The sequence below is a fragment of the Gavia stellata genome, chromosome 30 (assembly GCF_030936135.1).
Source record: "Gavia stellata isolate bGavSte3 chromosome 30, bGavSte3.hap2, whole genome shotgun sequence".
In the NCBI taxonomy this organism is placed as follows: Eukaryota; Metazoa; Chordata; class Aves; order Gaviiformes; family Gaviidae; genus Gavia; species Gavia stellata.
Window position 1 is genome coordinate 396340 of NC_082623.1, and position 23348 is coordinate 419687.

Below are 23348 nucleotides of genomic sequence, written 5' to 3' on the forward strand. Positions count from 1 at the left end.
GCAGTCATCTCCTGCCTCTTGCAGCCTTCTTGTACCATATGAGCACAGAGCGCTTGCTGGCCAGTTGCTGCTGGCTGCCTGGGGAAAGCAAGACTCCTCCCTGGAGATGGCTGCATGTTCAGAACTGGATCTTTTTCCCTCTGACTCATGTGTCTGTCTTTCCTCGCAGTTCCTGCTGCACCGACAAACCTGAGCCTTACCAACCCAGGCAGCTCCTCAGAGCTTTACACGTGCTGGAACAAGCCCCCCGGTGGGAGGGACCACTACCGTGTTATTCTGTATAGCCTCAGCACGCAGCGCAGGGATCGGGTCCAGACCTTGAGTCCGGATGCCCAGAACATTACCTGGACTCACTTGGAGGCAGGCAGCAGGTTTGCTGTGCAGGTCACTGCTGTGAAAGGCTTGTTCGAAGCCTCCTCCACCAACATCACCCAATGGACACGTGAGTCTGATGGGTTGGGTTGGACACAGCACTCCACTGTGCCGCAGGGCCTCCATCTGAGCCTTGCAGAGCACCCACCACCACCTTCCCCAACCCAAAGCATCCCCGCTGTGCCCCGAGCTTCTACATAGTTGTCCCCCTTTCTGGTCACTGTCCTCACTCCTTCCCCAACACAGAGCCAATTCCCCCTACCCACCTCAAAGGCTCTGGGTATCTCCCCTGCGATGTCCAGCTGCAAGCCCTGAGGATATTGCACTCAGAGCCATGCGCACTGTCTGCCCATTTGTCCCCAAGCTTCTCTCTGGGACGATCTCTGGTGGCCAGCCTGCCCAATGTCCGGTGGGAGCTGGGGGCTGGAGTCCAGCCCATGACACTTTCAGACCACAAGGAACCACTGGGCAAAGCAGCTGTCTTCTAGCACTGAGCAGCGAGCAGTGGCACGCAGGGGCTGACTGTCTCCCTGTTGCTTTCCAGATCCCCTGGACCCTGCCAACCTCACCCTGGGCAGCCCCTCTGCCTCTGCACTGCAGGTCTCCTGGGCAGCAACAGGGCGAGGAGCAGAAGGCTACGTGGTGGATGTCTATGACACAGCCTCCAGCAGTCGTGTTGGGCGCATGGTGCTGGGTGGGGATGCCAGGAGTCACACCTTCAGGAACCTGAGCCCCGGCACCCACTACAGTGTGGCAGTGAGGGCCACAGCTGGGCCCTTCCACACTAGCACCCCCAACTTCACCCACTGCACACGTGAGTATGATCCTCTCCTTGCAGCCACGTGTCCTCCACCAGATCTCCCCCTTCCTGGTTCAAATCAGAGTCCATACTGGTGCAGCCAGATCCTGCCTTCCTCTCCCACCCGTGCAAGTGCCCAGTGCTCATACCCTGCTGGATGCAGCATGGGGATTCTGTGCATGACCCTGTGGCCTGGCCACCCATGTCCCAGGTAGCTGTCCACCACCATCCACAATACCAGGGAGGAGGCAATCCCTGGAGGCAGCTGCCACGGAGTCAAGGGCAAAGCCAGCCCTCGGGACCTTGCAGGGCTGACCCATGTCCTGCAGCACAGGCTTGGCACAGACATGGAGCATCTCCTTTACCTCAGTCTGAACGTGGCTCCGGACAGTGACTCGTGTTTCCTCCCCAGGCCCTCTCCCCCCAGCTGCTGTGCACTGGCTGAGCATGGGGCACCCCGACAGGCTGAGTGCGTCCTGGGGAGCTGCGGCCGGAGAGCGAGATGGCTACACACTGACCCTATACCACGTGCGGCTGGGCACCGTGGCAGCTACGGCCTCACTCGGGAGAGACACCCACAACTTCACCTTCATGGGCCTGACCCCAGGATATGAGTACTCCCTGGAGGCCAGTGCCACGGCTGGACCATACCAGGCAGTGGCACCCAACATCAGTGGCTGGACACGTGAGTGCCCACAGGAGTATCCTCTGCAGAGGGATGGGAGATGTTGCACCACTGGGCAAGGAGGACTGGGAGGTTTACAGGGGTCTTGGTGCCTTTGGAGACGTGCACGCACACGTGCGTGGGTGCAACATGCAGCAGTTAGTTAGTGCATGGGCACACTGTTAGCCTCATGGGCACACAGATGTTCGACTGTAGACTTGCACAAGTACACACTGATGACATGCAGGTTTACCCAGCTGTGCCCACACAGGGACATCCCTCTGTCCCTGCAACCCCATCTCCCTGTATACAGGAGCACTCGCACCCTTGCTGAGTCTCCTCCAGCAGGTAGAAATGACATTATCATAAAGGTCCATGAATCGGTATAGTAGAAGAAGCTAATCCACAGTCCTCCCAGGAGAACAGGTCTTTGCTAGCCCAGCACTTCTCCCCACCTGAAAAGATTTTAGGGCTGGACAGAGTGTAGATGCTGTGCCAGCTCTGCCCAGGCAGCTGCATGCCAGCTGGGTGCTGGAGGACGTGTGTGCACGCAGCAGTGGCAAAGGTGCTCCAGCTGGGCTATGGGGATGAGGGTGACCTGGATGAAGAAGGGTTGGCATGTGAGGGACCACAAAGGGTAAGCAACATTAAAGGTGAGATGGGGTGGGGACGGAAACGTGAAAAGTTAGGAGAAGGAGTGTGCCAGAGGGGGCCTTCATGTCCCAGCCCTCAGGGAGCATCTCTTCTGCTGCACAATGTCCTGTCAAGTGTGTTTCCTTCTGCACAGTCTCTGGTCCCTAACATCAGGTCTGGTGACTCCCCAGGCCCGCTGCCCCCAGCCATGGTGCGCTTGCTGAGCACGGGGCACCCTGACAGGCTGATCGCATTCTGGGGAGCTGCAGCAGGGGAGCGAGATGGCTACATGCTGACTCTGTACCACGCACAGCTGGGCACCGTGGCAGCTACAACGTCACTTGGGAGAGACACCCACAACTTCACCTTCATGGGACTGGCCCCAGGAAGCAAATATGTGCTGGAGGTGGTGTCCCTCGCGGGGTCCTACCGGACACCTGCAGGGAATGTCAGCAACTGGACATGTGAGTACCCTGTTTTGACGGTGATGTGTGCCTTGCGGGGCAGTCACAATGGCTCATGGCAAAGGACACAGCCCCGCTGACCTTCATGGCAGACCCTGAGCCCTGCCTGAACCCAAGGGCACATCAGTGCCATGGCACTGAGCAGGGCTCTGCCCACCCTCACCATCAGCTCCACCAGCCTGGATTAGACCAGCTGCAGCTCCAGGGGCTGTACTTCAGAGGAGAGGCACAGAGGAGGGAGCAGCAGACAGGGGCATGCACCTTCCCCTCCCCTCCAGCCAGCTGGGTGCTCCCTCCTCTTCCATTCCTGGGTGTCTTGCTCCAGCTGGAACAGGGCTGTCTCTGCTTAGACAAGCACTACTTGAAGCTTCCAGAAGCTGCTTTTAACTGCCTCCAGGCTGGTGGATGCAGCCATCCAGCTGAGACCAAGTGCCCTGTCCTCTAGGGTGCATCCCTTCTGATGACACTGCCAAGATACCCAGGCATGTCCTCAGACACTTCACTGACAATGTCTCCTATCCTGTCTCTCCAGACCCCCTGGCACCCCGTAACGTGTACATGACGAACCAGGGGTATCCCAACAGGCTGAGCGCATCCTGGAGAGCTGAACCCCAAGGGCAAGACAGTTACAGGCTCCTCCTGTATAACTCGGGATCAGGTATTGTGGCAGCCAATGTATCTGTTGGGAAAGGCGTCAGCAAATTCACCTTTTCTGGCCTGGCTCCAGGACACAAATACCTTCTGGAAGTTATGTCCATGGCAGGGCCCTACACAGCCTCTGCGGGGAACATCAGCGACTGGACAAGTAAGTGGCAAGACCTGGAGGTCCTTGCATCATGCGTGAGGCTCAGCCTTCCCCAGCCGGATGGGCTCAGCACCTGAGGTGGGAAGGGGCAGGGACGGGGCTGGGACTGCTGCCTGGAAGCTGTAGATACCACCGTAGCAATGGGATCATGGGCTGTGCAAGCCCCCGGTGGAGGGGAGAGCAGGGCAATACTGCTGCCCACAGGATAGTCTGGCAGCCGTCTTGCTCTTTTAGGAGGCAGACCTCCAGCTTGTGGTCCCGCTGTTCACACAGGCTGGCTCCTCCAGGCATGGATGATTGAACAAGAGGAAGGGATCCCAGAGTGCTGCTCTGGTAGAGGACACCCACAGCCTGGGAGACCACGAGGCCTTACAGCCAGGGGGGACACCCCACCATCCCCACTGCCTTTCTCCCAGGCACTCAGAAAATTCCTGGCATGGTGGATAAGGAGGGGCTGGGCTTTTTTTTTTTAAAGGAATGTGGAAATTGCAGATAAGCACAATAAGCCTTTTCATGCGCTTGTCCCCACAGTCCCTGCACTTTGTTCAGGGAATCCAGAGGTCTCTGCTCCCACGCTCAGCCAGCCCCTGGCAGAGTGCTGGGAGTCATGCGCAGAGCCCTTCAGGCAGGTCTCTAATGAAACTTGCTAATTAGCAGGAGGAAGAACCCATCTCCTCATGCTCCTCACTCTGCATGTCCTCCAGTTGCCATTTAAAGGTCATTTCTGGTAGTGGTATCCAGCAGCTGCAGAAATGCTGTCACTGAACACATGAAGTTTCCTTGCATATTACCTATCTTCTGCTTGTATCTCTACAGGATGGAAGAGAATACATGCATGCCAGTAACTCTCCCCGGTGTGGTTTTCATTGCAGCCCCCTCAGTTCCCAAAAATCTCTCTGTGGTGGCTGAAGGGAACAACACGATGCTCATCTCCTGGGGCAGTGTCTCTGGACAGCAGGACGACTGTCAGCTGTGGCTGCGGGATCCCAAGAACAGCACGCTGCCCTGGCGGCATGCCCTCGGCAGAGGGCAAGTCCAGCACCTCCTCCAGGGGCTTATCCCAGGGAGGAACTACTCTGTCTCCTTGAGCTGCGTGGCTGGGCCCTACTGGAGCAGCACCAAACCCTTGGCAGTGCCGATGGGTGGGTATGCACTGCTGTGGGGATGGGGGGAGTGCAGGCTGGAAGGGGGAAAAATGCCTGGGTGGCCTCAAGACTGGATCAGCCCTTGGGGTTCAAGAGAAGCATGGGAAGTCTTCATGGTGGGAGAAAAGGAAAACCAGCAAGGTAACCCTCTGGTAGCCATCAGCTCTCTAAGCTAGCCCCATCACAGAGATGTCCCATCACCTTGTGGCCTGACTACCTGTGAAGCAAAGCGGACTCTGCAAAGATCTCCATTGGTCTGCTTCTCCTATAAGACATCTGCTCAGGCCCTGACCCATTTGCCGTGTCCTGTGGCCCTTGGCACAGACAGCTCCCAGGTCACAGATGTCCAGCTCTGCTCCTCTCCCATTCACCTAGGGACAGGCAGTAGAGGACCATAGTAGCTCTGGGCTGATGCATGGGCTGAGGTTGGGATTTCTCTGATCTAGTAAGTACAGAGCCTGGCATATCTCCTTTGCAGAGCCAAACCCGGTGGAGGATGTGCAATGCCTACCGGAGTCAAGGAGCCTTTACTTGAACTGGACCAGCTCTCCTGGAGATGTGGAGGCTTATGAGGTGGTGACAGAGAGACTCTATGATGGACCTCCCACCTCCAAGAATGTCATGAGCATCCCTACGAGCGAGGCCAGTCTAGAGGGGCTGGGGCCAAACTCATCGTACCGAATTGTTGTGAGCACAGTGGGCATGAACACAATGAGGAGCCAGGCTGTGACTCTGCTCTGCAACACAACAGTGGAGGGTGAGTCTCCTTCCTTCCCACAGCCTTGTCACAGACCCCAGGAGAAGACACCCAGTGTTGCTAATTAGACCTGGGGACTCTTTCAGATGCTTGTGAGCCCCATGTGGTCCTGCACTGTACTGCAGTGGGTCAGGGCTCTGGGCAGTGATGCTGGGACCAGTCACAGGCTGAACAATGTGTGGTGGGTCTGTGGGAGCAGTGATACACTAACAGGCTGTGCTTGCTGGTTCCTCTTCCAGCCCTGCCTCCACCACTGCGAGCAGACATCTTCCAGGTGGAGGCCAGCTCCACAGTTATCATTTCATCCGACCTGTTCAGTGAGGAGAACGGCCAGATCGAGTATTACGGTGTCATTGCAACCACTAATGAGTCACGTAAGTGCCCCTGCACATCACAGTCTGCAGTGGCTCCCTGGAGGGCAGCAGGTCCCCTGGGCATCACTTTAGGACTACCAATGTCACCTTGTACATTCCCCTTCAGTGCTGAGGCCCACGCAGGAAATCATGTCCAGCACATGGTATGACCACTATTATGGGACAGAGGACTCCTACCTGGCTGTGCTAATCCCAAATCCCTTCCATCCGAGCCCCAGGAGCTCCCCCGAAACCTGGCGAGTGCCAGTAGGAACAGAGGAGTGCGGCCAGTCCAGGGCAACATGCAACGGGAAGCTGAAAGCCAACGAACAGTACAGGTGAGAGATGTCAACATGCCTCCTGAGGGGAAAGGGCTGGAGGAGAAAAGGGACTGCACATGTCCCTGCAAGGTGCCACCAGCTCCCTGGATGTCACCTCACCCTTGCACACCCCAGACCCCCAGCACTGGACCCCAGGGGTTGCTCCACCAAGCAGCGTTTAAGGGATGCAAGGGCTGGCATACCGGACAATATCAGACAGTGTAAGTGCGCAGGGAGAGCAGAAGTGAAAGCTGAGGCGGACAAGGGCTGTATGTGTTGCCTTGGGAGCTGGGCAGTTGTCCACCTCCAGGGTAAGAACTAAAATGGATGCTGTTATTTGTAGGTCTTTTGCATGTGACCCAGAGCCACATGCAGACTCAGAGAGTGCAAAAATGAAACTGATTCGGAAACATTAGTTCAAGTGGTGCCTACACAATTGGGGGCTCAAAGGTTGAGGATAGCAAATGCACAGGCTAAGGTCCAAGTTCCCCATGAGACACATACAGAGATCACAATATTCATAAATTCAAAGTCTTATTTGACAGTAAATAAAATCCAGGAATATGAATGTACAAGCATACCTATTTTGTTATAGGGTACCTTTAAAATAGTTGATGGTAAACCAGGTTTTCTACTACAAAGAATCATATCGTTAGTCAGTCCTCTGTTAACTTAGCAGTTCACAATTTCATCAAATAGGGCCCATATCCCCAGGCATTCATCTGACAAGGGGATCCCCCAGAATCTGGAAGGTTGTTCCATTTCAGTTTAAAGAAACTTACAGCAAGGGTGGCTGACTAGTGATAGAAGTCGATGAGAGTGTTGGGAAAAGAGAAAGAAAGACCATGAGATAGAGCTTCACTTTCCCCTATGAGTTTTGCGGTGTGTGGAATCAAGGGCCCTGGTATTGGGTTTGGACCTGCTGGCTCTCCTTCCTTTCTTCTTTTCTGCTTCGCTCTCTCTACTTTTGCTTTGTGCAGACTCTGTGCTTATATGAAAAACTTACATTGATTCTTATGGAGTCATTTTAGATTTACAGATGTTACTATACAGGGGCTTTTAACTCAAGCTGCTGGGGCAGCACTGGCAGAGAATAGAGATCGCTGTGTTAACACTGGGCTGCGTCAGGGATGGCTGCTTCTCCTGGGAAAAAAAGGGAGTTTCCAGAGAGCCATTCCCTTGGAAATCCCACGCAGAGCGGGATCATCAAGAGCAAACAGCTCTTCGGGCTCTCCCTAAGTACTGTGTTATCATGCCTGGCAGGAGAATTGCATGATGATGCATTCCAATCCCATGCCCACCACAGGTGTTGTGATCCCTGGGCTGGCACGGGACAGTCTCCAATTGATTCAGAATGTTTGAGATTGATTGCCCATCAAGCCCATCTATTCTTCATTGCAAACGGCTCCTGCCCGACTCACCCTCAGGCATGGCAGGGCAAGCCTTACTGCTTAACCCCAGCAGCCTCAGATCTGTCCTTCTGCTCCAGCCAGAGACAGGGACAACCTGGGTGCAAGTTGGGTCCACGTTACAACACATTGGGTCAGACCAAGGTCTGCCTGACGCATGTCTTGTAGCTGCCAGCAGCCTTGAGGGGAATTTAACAGCAGCACAAACACCGGGGTACCCCTCCACCCCCCAAATACTGTCCAGACAGCCTGAGAGTGTGGATCAGTCCTCCAGTGCTTCCCAGCTGCCATTCTCACTCCAACATCAACCTCCCGCAGGGTAGCAGCTAATTCAGAGCCATCAGGGTGTCATTAGCCCACCTACCATGATTAAATAACAAGTAGTTAACTGTCCAGTTACCCAGGATTAGAAGATCCTTTTGCACCTCTTCACAGCTTGCTTCATTTTGGCTGTCCTAAACGATATGTATCCTCAGTAAACTGTGCTGCTTTCCTAATCATTCATAGTGTGGTGGAAAGCAGATACCTCTGACAGCCCATCTCCACTCTGAAAGCCAGCCCTTGTTTCCCATCTTTCAGAGAGTTATTTATCTGCAAGTCCTTGCCTGTCATGCCGTGGCATCTGCAGGCTCAGTTTCCAAAGAGCTTGCTCTAGCAGCCGGGTCCAGGGTGCTGCCAGAGGGGACTCACACCGGGCTCCACAAACTCTTGGCTGCTAAAATCCAAAGCTATGATTGAAAGTCTTCACTTGCATTTAGGGCACAAGAAGACCTACCCTTCCAGGTTACCTGCTCAGAAGGAAGTCAGCTCCGCAGGGAGCTGTGAGGCTTGGTGTGCACGCTTCTGGGAGGAGGAGGATATAGGGCAGATCTCCACAGGGAAGAGGATGCCCCAGACACTTCTCTGTGCATGGGGAAGGGTATGGGTTGGGGCATAGCCCTCCCAGCTGAGGTGCCCCTCTTTCAAACAGTCACTCAGGCTCAGCTCTTTCAAGTCAACCCAATTAATGGATTGACATGAGCTAAGACAGTGACTCAACCCAACTTGATTTTCCCTACTTACTGTTGTCTTTCCTTATTTCTGTCCAAGAGGCAGAAAAGGGAGAAAAGACCATTTCCACACATTCCTTAAATCCCTACCAGAAAACCAGCTTCTTCCAATACAACATTTCAAAACAGGCAGCTGCCCTGTTCCCTCGGGTCTTCCTGCTGCTGGCTGCCTGGGTGCTGTGCTCAGTTCAGATTGCCCCTGACAGCAGCAATCTGCTTTGCTCTAGGTTCAGCATCGCTGCCTTCACCAAATACGACCCAGTAGCCCCTGCAGTGACGTTCACCATGTTCTCAGGTAAGGTGGAGAATGCCATCTTCCCTACCTGGCTGTGCAGGTTAGAGATAATTAACCTGACACTGGCAAGCCAGAGGGAGATCATAGGCTGTAGCAAATATAATAAAAATGCAGCCGTTTACTGACTCTTACTTCTGTCTGTTGTATGTCTTTGATTCCAGCTGCTGGATCCGGAGCAGATGTAACTCCACTCTCAATGCCAATAATCGCTGGAATCGCCGTCGGATTTCTCTTGACACTTGCAGCTATTTTTGCTTTGGTCTACTGGAAACAGCTCAGAGCAAAGAGGTGGGGATGAGCCATCTCTTGCCTGGTGGGTGCAGGCTGAGAAACACAACCTTCAGTGCCAGGCCAGGAGGAAGAGCGGTGAGAGGTTATAAAATTAGATTTAGGCAAACTAGGACAGCCACTAGTGGAGTTGTGCCTGGCAAGCACAGAAGCAAAAGGCAGAGAAGAGAGGGGAGCTGCCCACGTGCAATTAATTCACAGAACCCTACATGTGTGCAAGGCAGTGTGCCTGATGTGAGCTGTCTGCTCACAAGCACTCCGTGAGCCAGCAGTACACGATATGCTCACAGCATCTGTCCCTCCACTGCAGGGAAGAGTAACATCTCCCTTGCTTTGATTCTAGAACCAAGAAGAGCAGCCTGCCCCAGGAAATGGTGACCTACAGCTTGAGGTGAGTGCTGGAGTCTTCCCTCTCGGTGTGTCCCCACTGCAGGTCCCAGAGTCCTTCACCTACTTACTTTCTCATGCTTTGACTCATGAAAAGTCCAACTCTGCCTCCTCTCCTTCAGTTATTTTTTAAATGTTAGGCTTTCCCATGTTCAGTATTTATTGCCCAGCTCCATTCCAAGTTGAAGGAAGTGGAAATGCATTGTCCACACCTCCTCTGCAAGGCTTCTGCAGTAGGAGAATATCCTCATCATCCTGAAATCCCTCCCAATATTTAAACAATGCTCTGTTAGACCCACTTCCCTGGGCAATGACGTGGGCTCTAAACCATCCCTGTGTGTGTGCATCCAGGTACTGCAGGTCTCAAGGCTGGGCTGTCTTATTGGCCGCCTGACTGGCCTGCCAGACCTCCTAATAGATAAGGCAAGTTTTCCTCTGGACTTCATTTCATGCAGAAACGTCCATCGGCCAATTCCCATACAGAACTTCAAGCAGTACTATGAGATGAAGACAGCAAGTGCTAACCACGCTTTTTTCCAGGAGTTTGAGGTGAGATGAGACTCCTGCTAGAGATGAGACTTAATTTCCCCTCTAGATAGCTCATGTCCCAGCTGTGGGGTGGCCTGTATGGACTCCTCATCTCTAGGGACAGTAACCCATCTCTCTAGCAATCCAACCACCCTACTAGGCAATCTTGAAGGCTAAAGACTGGATGGACCAAGTGATCAGGCAATGCCTTTGCTCAAAACCTGTTTTGTTCAAGTTCTGTTAGAAACATGTGTTGTCTGTGGCGTGAGGTGAGCTAGCACTGTCCATAGCTGCTGGTGGACAAAGCTAAGGGCCCCAGGCCTGGACTGGAGGCAAAGGCGCTCAGTGGTGTTGCAATGAGATCCACTTTGACAGCATTAGAAAAGAGCATGTAGCCAAAAGGAAGGTCAAGGCGTACTCTGAGAGCTATAGGTCCAGACTGTGAAATTCAGCTGGCTAGCTTCACTGGCTCCCACTGCCAACGTCTGCAGGCTCTGAATTGTTCTGCTGCCAGCACCTTTGAAAGTCCCACCAGTGATTTCAAGGCCTCCTCAGATCACCTTTCTCTGGCCTTCTAAGTGAGGACAGAGGCAGAAGCAGCACAAGATGTTCCTATTTTCTCAGCACAAAATGCTCTGAGCTTCTTGGTAAATTTCTGATTTCTGAAGGGGTTTTTTTCCCCAATACTTGTTCTTGGGCTTGTTCTTTTAAATACAAACAGTGCTGTTGGAAAAGGCACTGGGGAAAAGCCACCTATGGCTCAGAGTTCACAGGCCATACTGAGGGAGGAGTGGAGCAGTTCCCTGTGCATGGATGACCCTCTTGAACCACCAGACACAGCCGTTGGCCATGAGCAGGGAGAGGGGTTGGCCAGGAGCTCTCCAGAGAGACACTTGTGCTTATCTTCTCCCTTGTCCTACAGGAGCTGAAGGAAGTTGGGAAGGAGCAGCCGAAGGTGGAGGCCGAGCTACCAGCCAATGTCTCCAAGAACAGATATCCCCACGTGCTGCCCTGTAAGTGCTGTCTCCTCCCCCCAGCATCTGGGGTGGGGGTTCACACTGCAATGCACAGGGAGGGGCTCACCTTGCATCCCTGCAGGGTTCACAGTGCCGGGCTCCTCTCCTGGGAGGAGGAGTCTTGCAAGGGGCTTCAGTTTCCCTTTTCCTGCTGGAGACTCAAGGCTTAAGGGTTGAGCCAGGGCTGAGCCACTACCCTCCTCAGCTCCTCCAGGAGGCTGCTGGGCAGGTGCTGGGTGAGCCCAGCTCAGGGGTGGGTCCCAGCTGGAGACCAAAGGAGGACCATGAGTGTCCCATGGCTTCTCCGATGAGCCTCATGATACCAGCTCTGCTTTATTACACCCCTGCTAACCCAGCTGGCAGGCAATGCTCACCTCTCCAGGGAGAAGGTGCCTGGTTGACCACAGAGCCTCACTGCTGGCAGCGTACATGGAGCTAGCAGAGCTGCTGAGGCTTCTCCCAACATGTTACCCAGGTGAAGAGGAGATGGCCACGTCTTGGTGAAAGGCTGCCTTTGGGGGTCACGTGTGTATGGTCTCTTTCAGATGATCATTCTCGGGTCAAGCTGAGCCAACTGGGGGAGGATCCACACTCAGACTACATCAATGCCAACTTCATGCCTGTGAGATCCCACTTGCCTTCCCCACAGAGACATGGCCATGGGGCACCATCAGAGAAACTCTGCCTGAATTGAGGTTGTGAGGGCTGGTGGGCAGGAGCCGCCGCTGAAGCCACAGCTGGCACAGAACTGGCAAGGAGTTGGGGGTCAGGCGGAGATGCATAGTTGCCCTTTAGCAGGGGTTGATGGAGATCATCAGATGGCAAGTGCTGTGAATGCAGAGGTGTGAGTGTGGGAAGACTGGCAAGGCTTTCTGCTTTCTTCTTGAGGACTATCCTCTTCCCATCCTCTCCCAGCTTACTGCCCCATCTGTCTTTCTGCTCTTCCTCTTTCTGGTCTGTGCAGCTGCATTTGAACAACCCTGGAGCTGTTCCCACATCCCCCATCCAGGAGATTTTCCCAGGTAACAGGCAGGGCACATAGCATGCATGCGCAGGTGTGTGGATCCGCGGGGCATGTATGTGTCAAAGGGGCAAAGGCAAAGAAGTAGCCTGAGATCTTGCATGCTCGCCTTACCTTCAGCAATGACTGGGGAGCACAAGAAAGACCCAGATCTGTCTTTCCCTGATTAGGCTGAATGTGGAACTGCTTGGAGGGAAACAGTGGGGGTCACTTCTTTATTCCAAATATGTAGAGAGCATGTGTTGGGCAGCACATGCTTCCTGGGAAATCAACTGCTTCTGAGATCACCTGCCTGGGAACTGTGCCCACCTGGGCTAAGGGCAATGGGCATTTCTCCCTTTACCACAAAAGCAGACCAGGCACTGACTCTGTCCCAGGGCAGGATCCACCTCCCTCAGCAACTTGCCAACTCCTCCTGTCTGCCTCTTGCTCAGGGCTATACATCCCAGAAGGAGTTCATTGCCACCCAGGGGCCCCTGAAGAAAACGATAGAGGACTTCTGGAGGCTGGTGTGGGAGCAGAACGTCTGCAATATCATCATGCTGACAGTGTGCATGGAGAACGGGAGGGTAGGTCGGCACTGTCGGGCTTCCACGTGCCAGCCCCAGCCAAGCCCAGACCTGGTTGTATGAGCTGAGCCCGGGGCTAGGTTTGTGCCCTCCACCAAACCCTGCTCAGATGCGACTCCAGGGTGAGCACAGGCCACACAGCTTCCCCAACAGGCAGTTTGGGGGGAACAGAGGCTGATGTCTGCAGCTCAGTGTTAGCTTGGGGTAGGAAGGGGCAGAAATGGAGCTTAGCTGGAACCATATGCATCATCCTCAGATATTTCTGCAGCATCTGAAATTACCACTTGCCTCTGGATGAGCCACCTCACATGCACTGTTCCTTCAGTCTCCAGGCATGATGAGACCCACACAGATGCTTTTCTCTGGAGGGGGCTGAGAACCTAGCAAAGGGGAAGTGGGGGAGTGCCGTGCAAAGCTCCTGGTGGGAAGTACCCCTGCCTGCTCCCCAAGACCTGCCCTGGCTCCCTGCACAGCTGCTGCCTTCCAGATGTTCCCAGGGAGCAAAGAGGTCACCCAATGGGACCTGGGCCCTCACTGGCCTCACTGGGACCCCATCTTGCCTGTGCTCTAGGTCCTCTGTGATCATTATTGGCCATCCGAATCTGCCCCGGTCTCCTATGGGCAGGTCCAGGTCCACCTGCTGACACAGAGCAGCTCCGAGGAGTGGACCATGCGTGAGTTCAAGCTGTGGCATGTGAGTAAGGACCCAAGAGGATGAACTCAGGGGCCTGTCCAGGGCTGGGGGTCTGCATGGGATGCGGTGGCATTTCTCCTCAGTGGTGGTGGCATAATTTTCTTTCCCTGCCATTAGCAGGGTTCAAAGACCCAATCCCCTGCGGAGCAGTCTGTCACTGTCAATGTGTATCACTCCTGCTGTCCACCCTTGCTCTCTCCTTTCCACGTCCCTGCACTGGGACACAGCCTGCAGCTTCAAGGGCACGTTCCCCAGCAGTCAAAGGCACATCTCCTCCTTGCCACTTCCACATGCCTCACCATGGCAGAGAACCTTGGAGGAGGACAGGGGAGCAGGAGCCACAGGCAGTGCAGCAAACCTGGCGTTGGCTGTTCCCTGCAGCTGAGCTGGGTGTCCCCAGGACCCCGGGTGCTCCCAGGGCTGCAGGATGCATGGATGCCCCTGTCCCAGTTGGCTGCATGCCAATCAAGAACATCCCCCCTGGCAGGAGGGTCTCCGGGCAGAGCGGCACGTGTCCCACCTGCACTACACGGCATGGCCCGACCACGGGATCCCAGAGTCCACGACTTCCATTATGACCTTCAGAGAACTGGTCCGGGAGCACATCCAGAGCACCAAGGACGCGGGGCCAACCCTCGTGCACTGCAGGCAAGGCTCTGCTCTGGGGGACGGCAGGAGGGGAAGATGGGAGAGGGCATGGGGGACAAGGGTCCTACTCATGCACAAACTGGGAGGGAAAGCAGTGCCCAGGAGACACAGCTGGTCTGTAGGGAGTCTTCTGCTTGGGTGTTGGGGATTACAGGTCTGCTTGCAAGCCTGCCCCCCAGTCTTAGGGGATGGGGCTGCTGGAGATGGTCAGCACCAACACAGGGCAGTCTGAATGGCCCCTCAACCCCATGCTGTGCTGTGACCACTGCCCCAGGGTGCAGTATCTGGGAGCCATGTCTAGCAGTGGGAGGGGAGCCCATCGGCTGTGGGATCAGGGGATGTTTAACCCTTGCTGACTGTGACCTCAGTGCCGGGGTGGGCCGAACTGGCACCTTCATTGCCCTGGACCGGCTGCTGCAGCAGATGAAGCAGGAGAAGGTGGTGGACACGTTTGGTGTTGTTTACGCCTTGCGGATGAACCGTTACCTGATGATTCAAACGCTGGTAAGACCTCCGCTCCCTCTTCCCCCAGGCCGCTTGCTCCATGGCGTAGAAGCTAGCTGGGCTGGCAGACAGATGAGCTGGCCAGCCGGCCCCAGCACTCCCAGGCTGGTCCCCAACCTGACACTGTGTCACAGTGTCAGTCAAAGCAGCAGCTCAACTGGAGTGGAAATTGATTGGCTATGGGGGTCTCCAGCAGTTTCATGCCCTGCCAGACCCACAGCAGCAACATGCAGGGTCTCAGAGCCCTCCCAAGAGGCTCAGAAACACACCAGAGCACCTAGGAGAAGGGTCGGGCCCTATGCAGGCAATTCTTAATCCACACCGTGTCGTTGGCCTGTGATGGCCACAGCCCATCTAATATTTTCAGTACTCAGGGTTGGGACAAGGTGTCAGTACTACCCTTCAGGACAGACAGACAGACCCAGTGGAGGGATCCAGGGGTTCTGAGATTGAAGTAGCCAGGGTCTTTTGGCCATGAATGTAGGGCTTTTGGGGCATGAATGTAGGACATCCTCTGCCCACAAGGCAGTGCCATACCCACCCTTTCGTGCTGTCTGCATGGTGCAATGCTCTACATTACCGCCTGCCTTTGTCTTCCAGTCCCAGTATATCTTCCTGCATAGCTGTATCCTGGAAAAGATCTTGGAGGAACCACTCCTGGGTTTATCAGGGACAGAGAGGTAAGAGCCTGCTGCATTTTGCCTGCCACTCTACCCACCCTGATCCACAGCCCCTTCAGGCGGCAAGCTGGGATCCTGACTCCAGCTTGAGCCTTGGCTCCAGGACAGAAGGATGGGGAAGCCCAGCCATCCATCCCACCCAGTGTTTTGAGGGGGGTCAGCCCAGGGCTGGTGGTTCTCTGCAGCATGGAGAGCCCAGCCCAGAACTAGTTGTGAGTCACTGGACACACTGGGAGGGCTTGGGGGACCACATCCTCCTTTCCTCCAGTGCCAGTGTCCTGGGCTACGCCAATGCCAAAGAGCTGCAGAGCTGTCCTGGAAAAGGCATTTTGATCAGCTCCTGGCTTCCCAACCCACAGGGATGCCCTAGAGACGGGTTCAAACTGGAGGGGCTCATGGCAGCTGGGTGGCCTTGGCATGTCCCTTCTAACAGAGGCCAAGAGGAGGGAGCAGGGTCAGGATGGGCATGGCTTTGCCCAACTACCTTGTCATCTCTGAGGCAACACCTGGAGGTCACATATCTCTCTTTATAGTCAAATTCTCTCCTCCCTCATTCAGAACAGGATGCGCTTGCCCCTTCTGCATCTTGGGAATAGGCCCTGGGCTGTGCCACACCTGAGACCTGCCTTTGTCTAGGGGAGAGCTGGTTGGCATGGGCCAGAGTTTGGCTGAGGACATGCAAGGGCCCCGGCATTTGAGCGGTGAAGATGCTTGTCCACCTACTGCAGGCACAGCCTGGATGCAGCTGAGGTTGCTCAGCCTCACCCTTACGCCCAGTTTCTCTCCCCAGGTCCTGCCCCATCCCACTGAAAAGCTTTGCTCAGCACTACGCCCAGAAGGCAGCCAAGTCCCATGTGGGCTTCCTGAGGGAATACGAGGTGAGAGCTGTCCTGGGCAGGGTGCAGGGGGTGGTGCCATGGCTATATGCACTGGAGGGACCTGGGGAGCTATAGCACCTGGTCGTGCTGGGGAACACCCAAGAAGTGCCTCCTGGGTGGGTCCCATGCCCCAGTTTCCACATGCCTGGCCGTCCTGGAAGTGTTCCCTCTCCATTGTATTGCATCTCCAAGCACATAACTCCCTCACGCATCCTGCACTGATCAAGGTCTGTCCATGACCTCCTCCTTCCCATACCCCATGTAGGGCAGGGACCCACCTGAACACCATTCTCCTACAGAGAGATGCAGCCATCTCCTGACAGTGCGGAGCAGACCTGGCAGCCCACCCACACAGTGGTCACATAGCACTCCTACTAAGGCTAATGCATGTACAGCTATTATCACCCCTCTGCCAAGGCCAGGCGTCCTCGGGAGTCTCCAGTTCCTCCTGCTCCTCCTGACCCTTCCTCCACTCTCTTTCATTCTGGCAGACCCTCCTAGAGGTTGTCAAGGAAGAAGCCAGCTCTGCAACACCATCTTCAGGCAACCAGCAGACACGGCCCCCTTCCAGCATCCTTCCCTGTAAGTGCTGTGACACCTTGCATCCTCTTCCTTCCTGTAGCTGCACGGAGCCAAGCTGGACCAGGGCCAGTGCTCCACAGTACAGGAAAATATTTTGACATACTGCAGGGAGTCCACTAGAAGGCTACCAAGGTGTTTTGGGGGTGGAGCACATGATGTGTGGGACTGAGATAGGTGGGTTTGTTCAGCCTGGAGGAGGGCACAGGGAAAGTGTAGTCTTCTCAGAGATGCACCACAGAAGGACAAGAGGCAATGAGGATGCTTTGGAAGGGTAATCCAACTCAGAATAAGGAAAAACAAATTCCCATGAAGGTGGCCAAACACTGGAACAGGGGCCCAGAGCATCTGCAGGCTCTCCATCCTTGGAGATATGCAGGCCTCCATTGGCCAAGACACTGAGCAACCTGCAGTACATGTATCTGCTTTGAGCAGGACATTGGGATAGAGACTTGTGAAGGTCCCTTCCTACCCACAGCTGAATTCCCCTCCAGCATCTCCAGAACAAGCCCCAGGGCTGTTTTATGGGCACCAATGTCTATGAGTTGGACAAGAGCACTGCAGAGGGGAGGACCTTTGCAGAGAAATGGTGAATGGGGCATTGGATTTGTGCGGCTGTGTGGAGTCTGGCAGTCGATCTGCAGGAGCTGTGTGAGTGCAAGGCTGCCCTGGCTCCCATAACCTCCCACATACTTTGCAGACGATCGCTCCAGAGTGAAGTTTTCCCTGCTGGAACAGGGCCCTTTCTCAGGTCTCCTGCAGGTGTGGCATGTCCCGGTGAGTCGTACCCCAGCAGCAATGCTCACCCCCATGCCTGGGTCCTGCCAGGGCTGTTTCCCATCCTTACCTAGTGCCTGCTGCCTGATTCCTGCACTGCTCCACCAGTCACTGCTGCTGTGACCCTGAGTGGACAAGAGGGGACTGTGGGGACTGAGGATGTGTCCTGCCTCGCTCCTGGGGCCCTGCTCAGTTTTGGCTGTTGCCACTTCCGTCCCTCGGTGCTTTCTCCCCTCTCTTTGCCTCCTGACCTGCTGAGCTTCCCTCCTTTCCCTGGCCTCTCCTGCAGCCGCCTGAGCTGACAGGGTACCTGTGCCACCCTCTCCAGCAGGAGGGTGACATTCTCATTCCCCACCCAGGGCTGCAGCTCCAGCAGGGAGTATCTGGCTGTCCAGGGGCCTGACAAGTTGACCATGGAGGACTTCTGGACCCTGGTGTGGGAACAGGACGTTCATACCATTCTAACACTTCTTCCATGGCAGGAGAAGGGGGAGGTAAGGCACTGTGCCTGCCTGCACCATGGCAGAGCAGGGATCTGTTTAACGGAGCTGGAAGCTAGCATAGCTCCAAAACTTGAACTCTCATCACTGCCTCCTGAAGCCTGGGTGCAGATCCAGCTTGGCTAAAGCTGAACCTTTCCTGTGCCAAAGTGCTCCCACTGCTTGTCATGGGAGACAGGTTCTGTCTGCCTACCATGCGGTCCACAGCTGTGGACTCAGCTAGTAGGCTTCAAGCTGCATCTCTGCGGCACCCAAGGACAGCAGTTCTGGCCTCTGTCCATCCGAGGTGGAGAGCATTTGCTGAGCAGATTCCCCCTGCCAAGCAAGATCTGTGTTAACAGGGAAGCTGGCTGCCATCTGCTGTTGTTTCCAAAAACTCTCCCAGGGTTTAGCTAGGGGATGAACTGACATGGAGTGATATTGGGGGTGCTCTTGGTCCAACCCCATCACAGACCCCTGTGATGGTGACAGATCAGAAATATGGCAACCATCAACACGAAGCCAAACTTGCTGTTGTGCACAGGTCCCAAGTGAGGCGTGCTGGCCCCTGGAAGGAGACTCTCTCTGCACGAAGATGCTGACCATCCAGTGTGGCACAGAGAAGGTTGTCTCCGGATGGAGGTGTATCCAGCTCAAAATGAAACACGTATGTGTTGATGGGGCTGGCCTGGCTCCCACTGCCTGGGATGTTTTTCACTGCTAGCAAACAGGTCTGTGGGGGCAAGAGCTGAAAGGTCCATGGAGACTTCTCTGAGCTGCAAGAGCAGAGTGCCAGCAGTCCACAAATGCAGGAGGGAATCTAGATTGCACCATCCAGAAGAACATCTGCAGAGTGGACATAGGAGATGCATGGGGGAGGCTTGGAGGCTTCCCCCACCCCTTTCTGATAGGTCTTCCTGACCCTCTTTGAAAAGGCCCACAGACTTCTCAGTCTCCCTCTCAAGGGGCAGGTCAGGGTGCCATGGGGAAGGAGAGCAGGTTGCCAGAGGCACCACATCCACTGCGCAGGTGATGGGCAATGCCCCAGCAGAGACTGCCTGGACAGCTTTACAGAAGCTAGCAGTTAGCTCAGGAAAGCAACTGACAGCCTATAGATTGGAGAGCTGGGACCCCTCTGCATCCAAACTCACCCATCCCTCCCCAACAGCCATGTCAACTCATTGTGTCTCCCCAGGAGAAGAAAGCAAAGGAGAGGCAGGTACAACGATTCCTGTACACACTCTGGAGCAGCAAGAAACAGCCAGATGTCCAGAGCCTGGTGGAGCTCCTCGCTGCTGTCAGACAGTGCATGCCCCACAGAAAGAGAGCCAGTCCTCTCCTGCTGCACTGCAGGTACAGCATGTTACTGCCTCATCCATGGGCAGCCTCCCAGAGCTGGTACCCACCAGGCTGCGCAGCACCTTGGCATGGCCACCAGCAAGCCTGCGCACTCCACCAAGGAACCCAAGGTTTTGGGGCATGTTAAGAGTAGGTCCATGGGAGCCAGGGAAGCTCTGAGCTTGGGAGGTCAGATGAAGCCGAGCTCTGCCAAGCGCATGGGAGAAAGGAGGGCAAACAGGGCTGAGCGAGGGACAAGCATGGATGGAGAAGGCATTCCTGGGCTGAGGTGCCTGGGCCATCCCTGGGCTGACTGCTAGGATCCTGGGAGTAACCCTGACATCCTCATCTGCTTGCAGCCATGGAGAGCTCACAGTCCCACAGGAGCTGGACACAGCCAGCACATTGGCAGAGCTGGCTTGGGTGAGGGATGCGCAGCTCAGCAGGGCAGGGTAGGCTGGGTCTCCAGGCTCCTTCAACAGGTGCTTTGGGGTCCCTTCTCCCTGGTCAGCACAGACCTCCCTGCCACCTAGACCAGTGCTCACACTCCCCTATCCCCACCATACTCAGTTGCTGCGTGTTTTCTCATGGGGCTTCTGACTTCTTGGGCTGGTGCCCACTTCCAAAGAAGTTCTGCTCAGCCTGGCCTGGCATCAATGAACCTTCCCTTGTCCCTTGCAGCAGTGGCGTGAGCCAAATGGGGACACTGATCTCCCTGGATTGCCTGTTGCACCAGATGAAAGCCGAGAGAATCGTGGATGTCTACGGGGTGACCCTTCAGCTGACAAGAAGCTGCTGTCTCATGACCCCAACGCTGGTAGGTGGGAAGGAGGAAGGGTGATGGGCCGGGCAGTACAGGACATTCATGCTGAGCTGCCTGGAGCTGGCAGCATACTGCTCACTCCCCAGGTGCTACCTGCCACCTGTGAGCTCGTCCAGCCTATGCAGGGGTTTAGTCCGTGCTTCCTCTGCCAGCCACCCAGGGCTAAGGGTACTGCCTTTTCCCAGGGAAGGGCTTTCCATCTCCTCAGTTCTGGAGTTAAAATAGGTTAAATTGCATGTAAGCTCACGATAAATGCAAGGCATTCTTCCCATTCTGCCCTGGAAAGCATGAAGCTCTGGCTTCATCCTACATGACAAACCTGCCTGCTCACCCCTGGCCTCTGGAAACGGCTGTCAGCCTGTACCCAGAATCTGCTGGGATTCCCGTTGTCTGGTGCCTTTCCCTGCTGCATCCCCCACACACAGAGCCTGCTCCCAGCCCCTGCCTGCTGCCAGAACTGGGGCCACCTCAGTAGGACACCCTGCCACATTTGCAGCTGTCCTGCAGCCACATGGGCTAGAGCACTGTCTGACGGTGCTGCAGCCATGTCCTGCCGTGCCATGCCAGTCCAGCCCAGCCTCGCAGGCCTCCAGCTTGCTGCTCCTGATAGATGCTGGCAGCACAGATGCCCTCTGGACAGCGCTTTCATTTGTTGCAACCACTGAACGAGCTGATGCAGCATCCCTGGAAACCCTCCCCACAGGGAACAGCAGAACTGGGGCAGATCTCTCTGGGGCTTCCCAGCTGCAGAGCCGCCTGCAAGCAGCTGATCACATTCTTAATTAATGTGAACCATGTGCATGGTGGGAGCTGGAGGAGGGCAAGGCGTCCGCTGCCCCTGCTTCAGAGCTCCTTTGTATTTCAGCAGCAGTCTTGCCGAGCAGAGACACAATGTGCCCATAAAGGCACAGCAAGTGCCGATCAAAAGCCGCTGCCCCACTGAGGGGGGGCAGCACAGGCAGCTGCCTCCCCACCTTGCCGCGAGCAGTGGTTGCTCTGATCCCAGCACGACCAGCGAAGGACAGGCAGGGCTGCCCTCCAGCCCCACACCGCTGCCAGGTGGCTGCCAGCCTCCTCCATCACTGTGGGGGGCTTGCCAGGACCCCTTTATCTCTGGCGGGGGCACGCTGCTGTCATGCTGGGGGCATCAGCTGATTTTGTGGGGGGTTTAGTAGCCAAACAAGGGGGAAGATGAACCTCTGAGGTCCATGGATAACTGCCAGGTATTTAAGCACCCCCAGCTCCAGCGCGGCGCGTGTCTCTGGGGATGTGCTCTTGCATTTGGCCAGGCATTGAGTGTGCCTGGTCTGAAGTCAATCCTGGGCTGTCACTACAGATTTCACAATCAGGCTGGGCTCATTGAAAACACGCTCTGGTGACCTGGGAACCGCAGCCATTGTGTGATCTGTGGCTTTCCCGGCCCTTCAGTGGGGCTAAACCCACCGCCGGCGGGGGAGGAGGCTCCTCGTGACTTGCAGCTTAGCCAGCGCATTAGTGAGCTGTTCAGGGGCCCCTCTGTCGAGTCCCTAATCCCCCTTTCCTGGCTACCATGTGATTTCGACCCACATCATTTGCAGGCTGGCCCTGCCCTCCAGCTTTGTGTATTGAGTACAACCTCATTTACCTTTCCCACATCTTGCCTTTCCCAGAGGCCTGGATGGCGGTGGCCAGTCCTGGGTGTTTTGTAGCCTAGCATCATTTCGGAGCAGCCTGGCATTTGAGCAGAATTTTAAATCAAATCCACTGTGGACTTGAGACCTCTGGATCCACATTTGGTACTGATGGATCATTTTGGTGAGCTTAAAAATAGAGAAATTATGCAACTGGACTAAAATGACCCGGATCTTTTTGTCTGCCTCTGAGAGCTTGCAGAGATCTATGCTGATGCACTGTCAGAACTTGACTCAGGTACACTGAGACTACCATCAAGGGAAACTCCTGCTCCAGAGGTCTTCCCTCCTGGCCTCAGGTCACTGCCGGACCCTGTGCACTCCAGCAGGGCAGAGCTCTCCCCGCTCAGTGCCCTGCAGCATCACTGGAGTTGCTCTTCAGTCTTGTTTTGGATACAAATACCATGGCATGTCCAAAAGCCACTGGGGCACTTTGAGGAAGTCAGATGACATTGTTCTCCCCATCTCAGATGGGAATGTTCCTCTCATCCCCATCATGGGGATGATTAAGCAGGGGGAAACGAACATGGCTCCAGGCCTGATTCTTCCTTTCTGCACAACTCTGGTGACACAGGACAAACACGGACCACTTGGGACAGCAAATCCTGCTCTGCGATCAGACACTGTTAGTTAATTAGGACCTTTTAAGGCAAATTGCAGAATTAGTCCTGCAACCAGGAGGTCTCTGTCAGAAACCTGACTCCAGCCCCACCCTTTCTCTCTTGCAGGACCAGTACATGTTCCTGTACACAGGTATCCGGGACATCATCGCTCAGAAACAGCCCTAGCACCCCTCGACACTTCCTCGCACCATCCTGCCCTCCACCTCTGTGGGGTCCTGTCTGGAGCTGGGAGCTGGATTGAGAGCACCATGGGGCTCCTGGCACAGAGCGAGCCCTGCAGCAATAGGGTACCTACCCCAGCACTGTCACCAACGCATCTCACATGGTGTTAGCAGAGACATGGGGTCTCCTGAACAGATGAGCAGTGCTGTCCTGCCACACACTGCTGCAGCCCCTCTGTGCAGACACTGCAAGGGACTGGGCAGGATGCTCCCCTGCTTTGGTCATCTCCTGGGATTCCTGGTGCCTGGAAGGTTTTTTAACCCCACCACGGTACACAGCGCTGGCTGTGGGGTCTGTGCAGTGCCCTTGCCCCTCAGCACAGAAGGGGCAGCCCTGGGCTTGCTCCTGGACAGCCCTGGTGCCCACAGGCTGCTGACGTCTGACACATGCACTGGGCACCATGGTCTCCATGCACCCATGGGCACTGGGCGTGTTGAGGTCTCAAACACCGCTGTGGGCAGAGCGTGATGGGAGATGGCTTGTCTTGGCTGGTGGATCAGTCTTAGGTACAAACAATAAACAGCCCTAGGAAAGAGTGTGCTTGTAAAGGTGGGTTGGC

General features: G+C 55.3%; 1 protein-coding gene across 1 annotated transcript in view; it reads left to right on the forward strand.

The window, feature by feature from the left end:
• Positions 1-23092, forward strand: part of LOC104262434 (receptor-type tyrosine-protein phosphatase V-like) — a 41406-nt gene extending 18314 nt beyond the window's left edge. The window contains exons 13-40 of the mRNA XM_059831228.1: positions 170-442; positions 917-1186; positions 1584-1856; positions 2660-2932; positions 3465-3737; positions 4610-4879; positions 5361-5639; positions 5879-6013; positions 6120-6330; positions 8998-9065; positions 9227-9353; positions 9697-9744; positions 10196-10289; positions 11191-11281; positions 11830-11906; positions 12740-12874; positions 13446-13568; positions 14056-14216; positions 14585-14720; positions 15321-15400; positions 16191-16278; positions 16770-16860; positions 17558-17634; positions 17994-18128; positions 18658-18780; positions 19309-19466; positions 20133-20268; positions 22673-23092. Coding sequence (XP_059687211.1) covers positions 170-442; positions 917-1186; positions 1584-1856; positions 2660-2932; positions 3465-3737; positions 4610-4879; positions 5361-5639; positions 5879-6013; positions 6120-6330; positions 8998-9065; positions 9227-9353; positions 9697-9744; positions 10196-10289; positions 11191-11281; positions 11830-11906; positions 12740-12874; positions 13446-13568; positions 14056-14216; positions 14585-14720; positions 15321-15400; positions 16191-16278; positions 16770-16860; positions 17558-17634; positions 17994-18128; positions 18658-18780; positions 19309-19466; positions 20133-20268; positions 22673-22732 — 4265 coding nt within the window. The 3' untranslated portion in view covers positions 22733-23092. The remainder of the gene's footprint in view (positions 1-169; positions 443-916; positions 1187-1583; positions 1857-2659; positions 2933-3464; positions 3738-4609; positions 4880-5360; positions 5640-5878; positions 6014-6119; positions 6331-8997; positions 9066-9226; positions 9354-9696; positions 9745-10195; positions 10290-11190; positions 11282-11829; positions 11907-12739; positions 12875-13445; positions 13569-14055; positions 14217-14584; positions 14721-15320; positions 15401-16190; positions 16279-16769; positions 16861-17557; positions 17635-17993; positions 18129-18657; positions 18781-19308; positions 19467-20132; positions 20269-22672) is intronic.
• Positions 23093-23348: the final 256 nt, after the last annotated feature.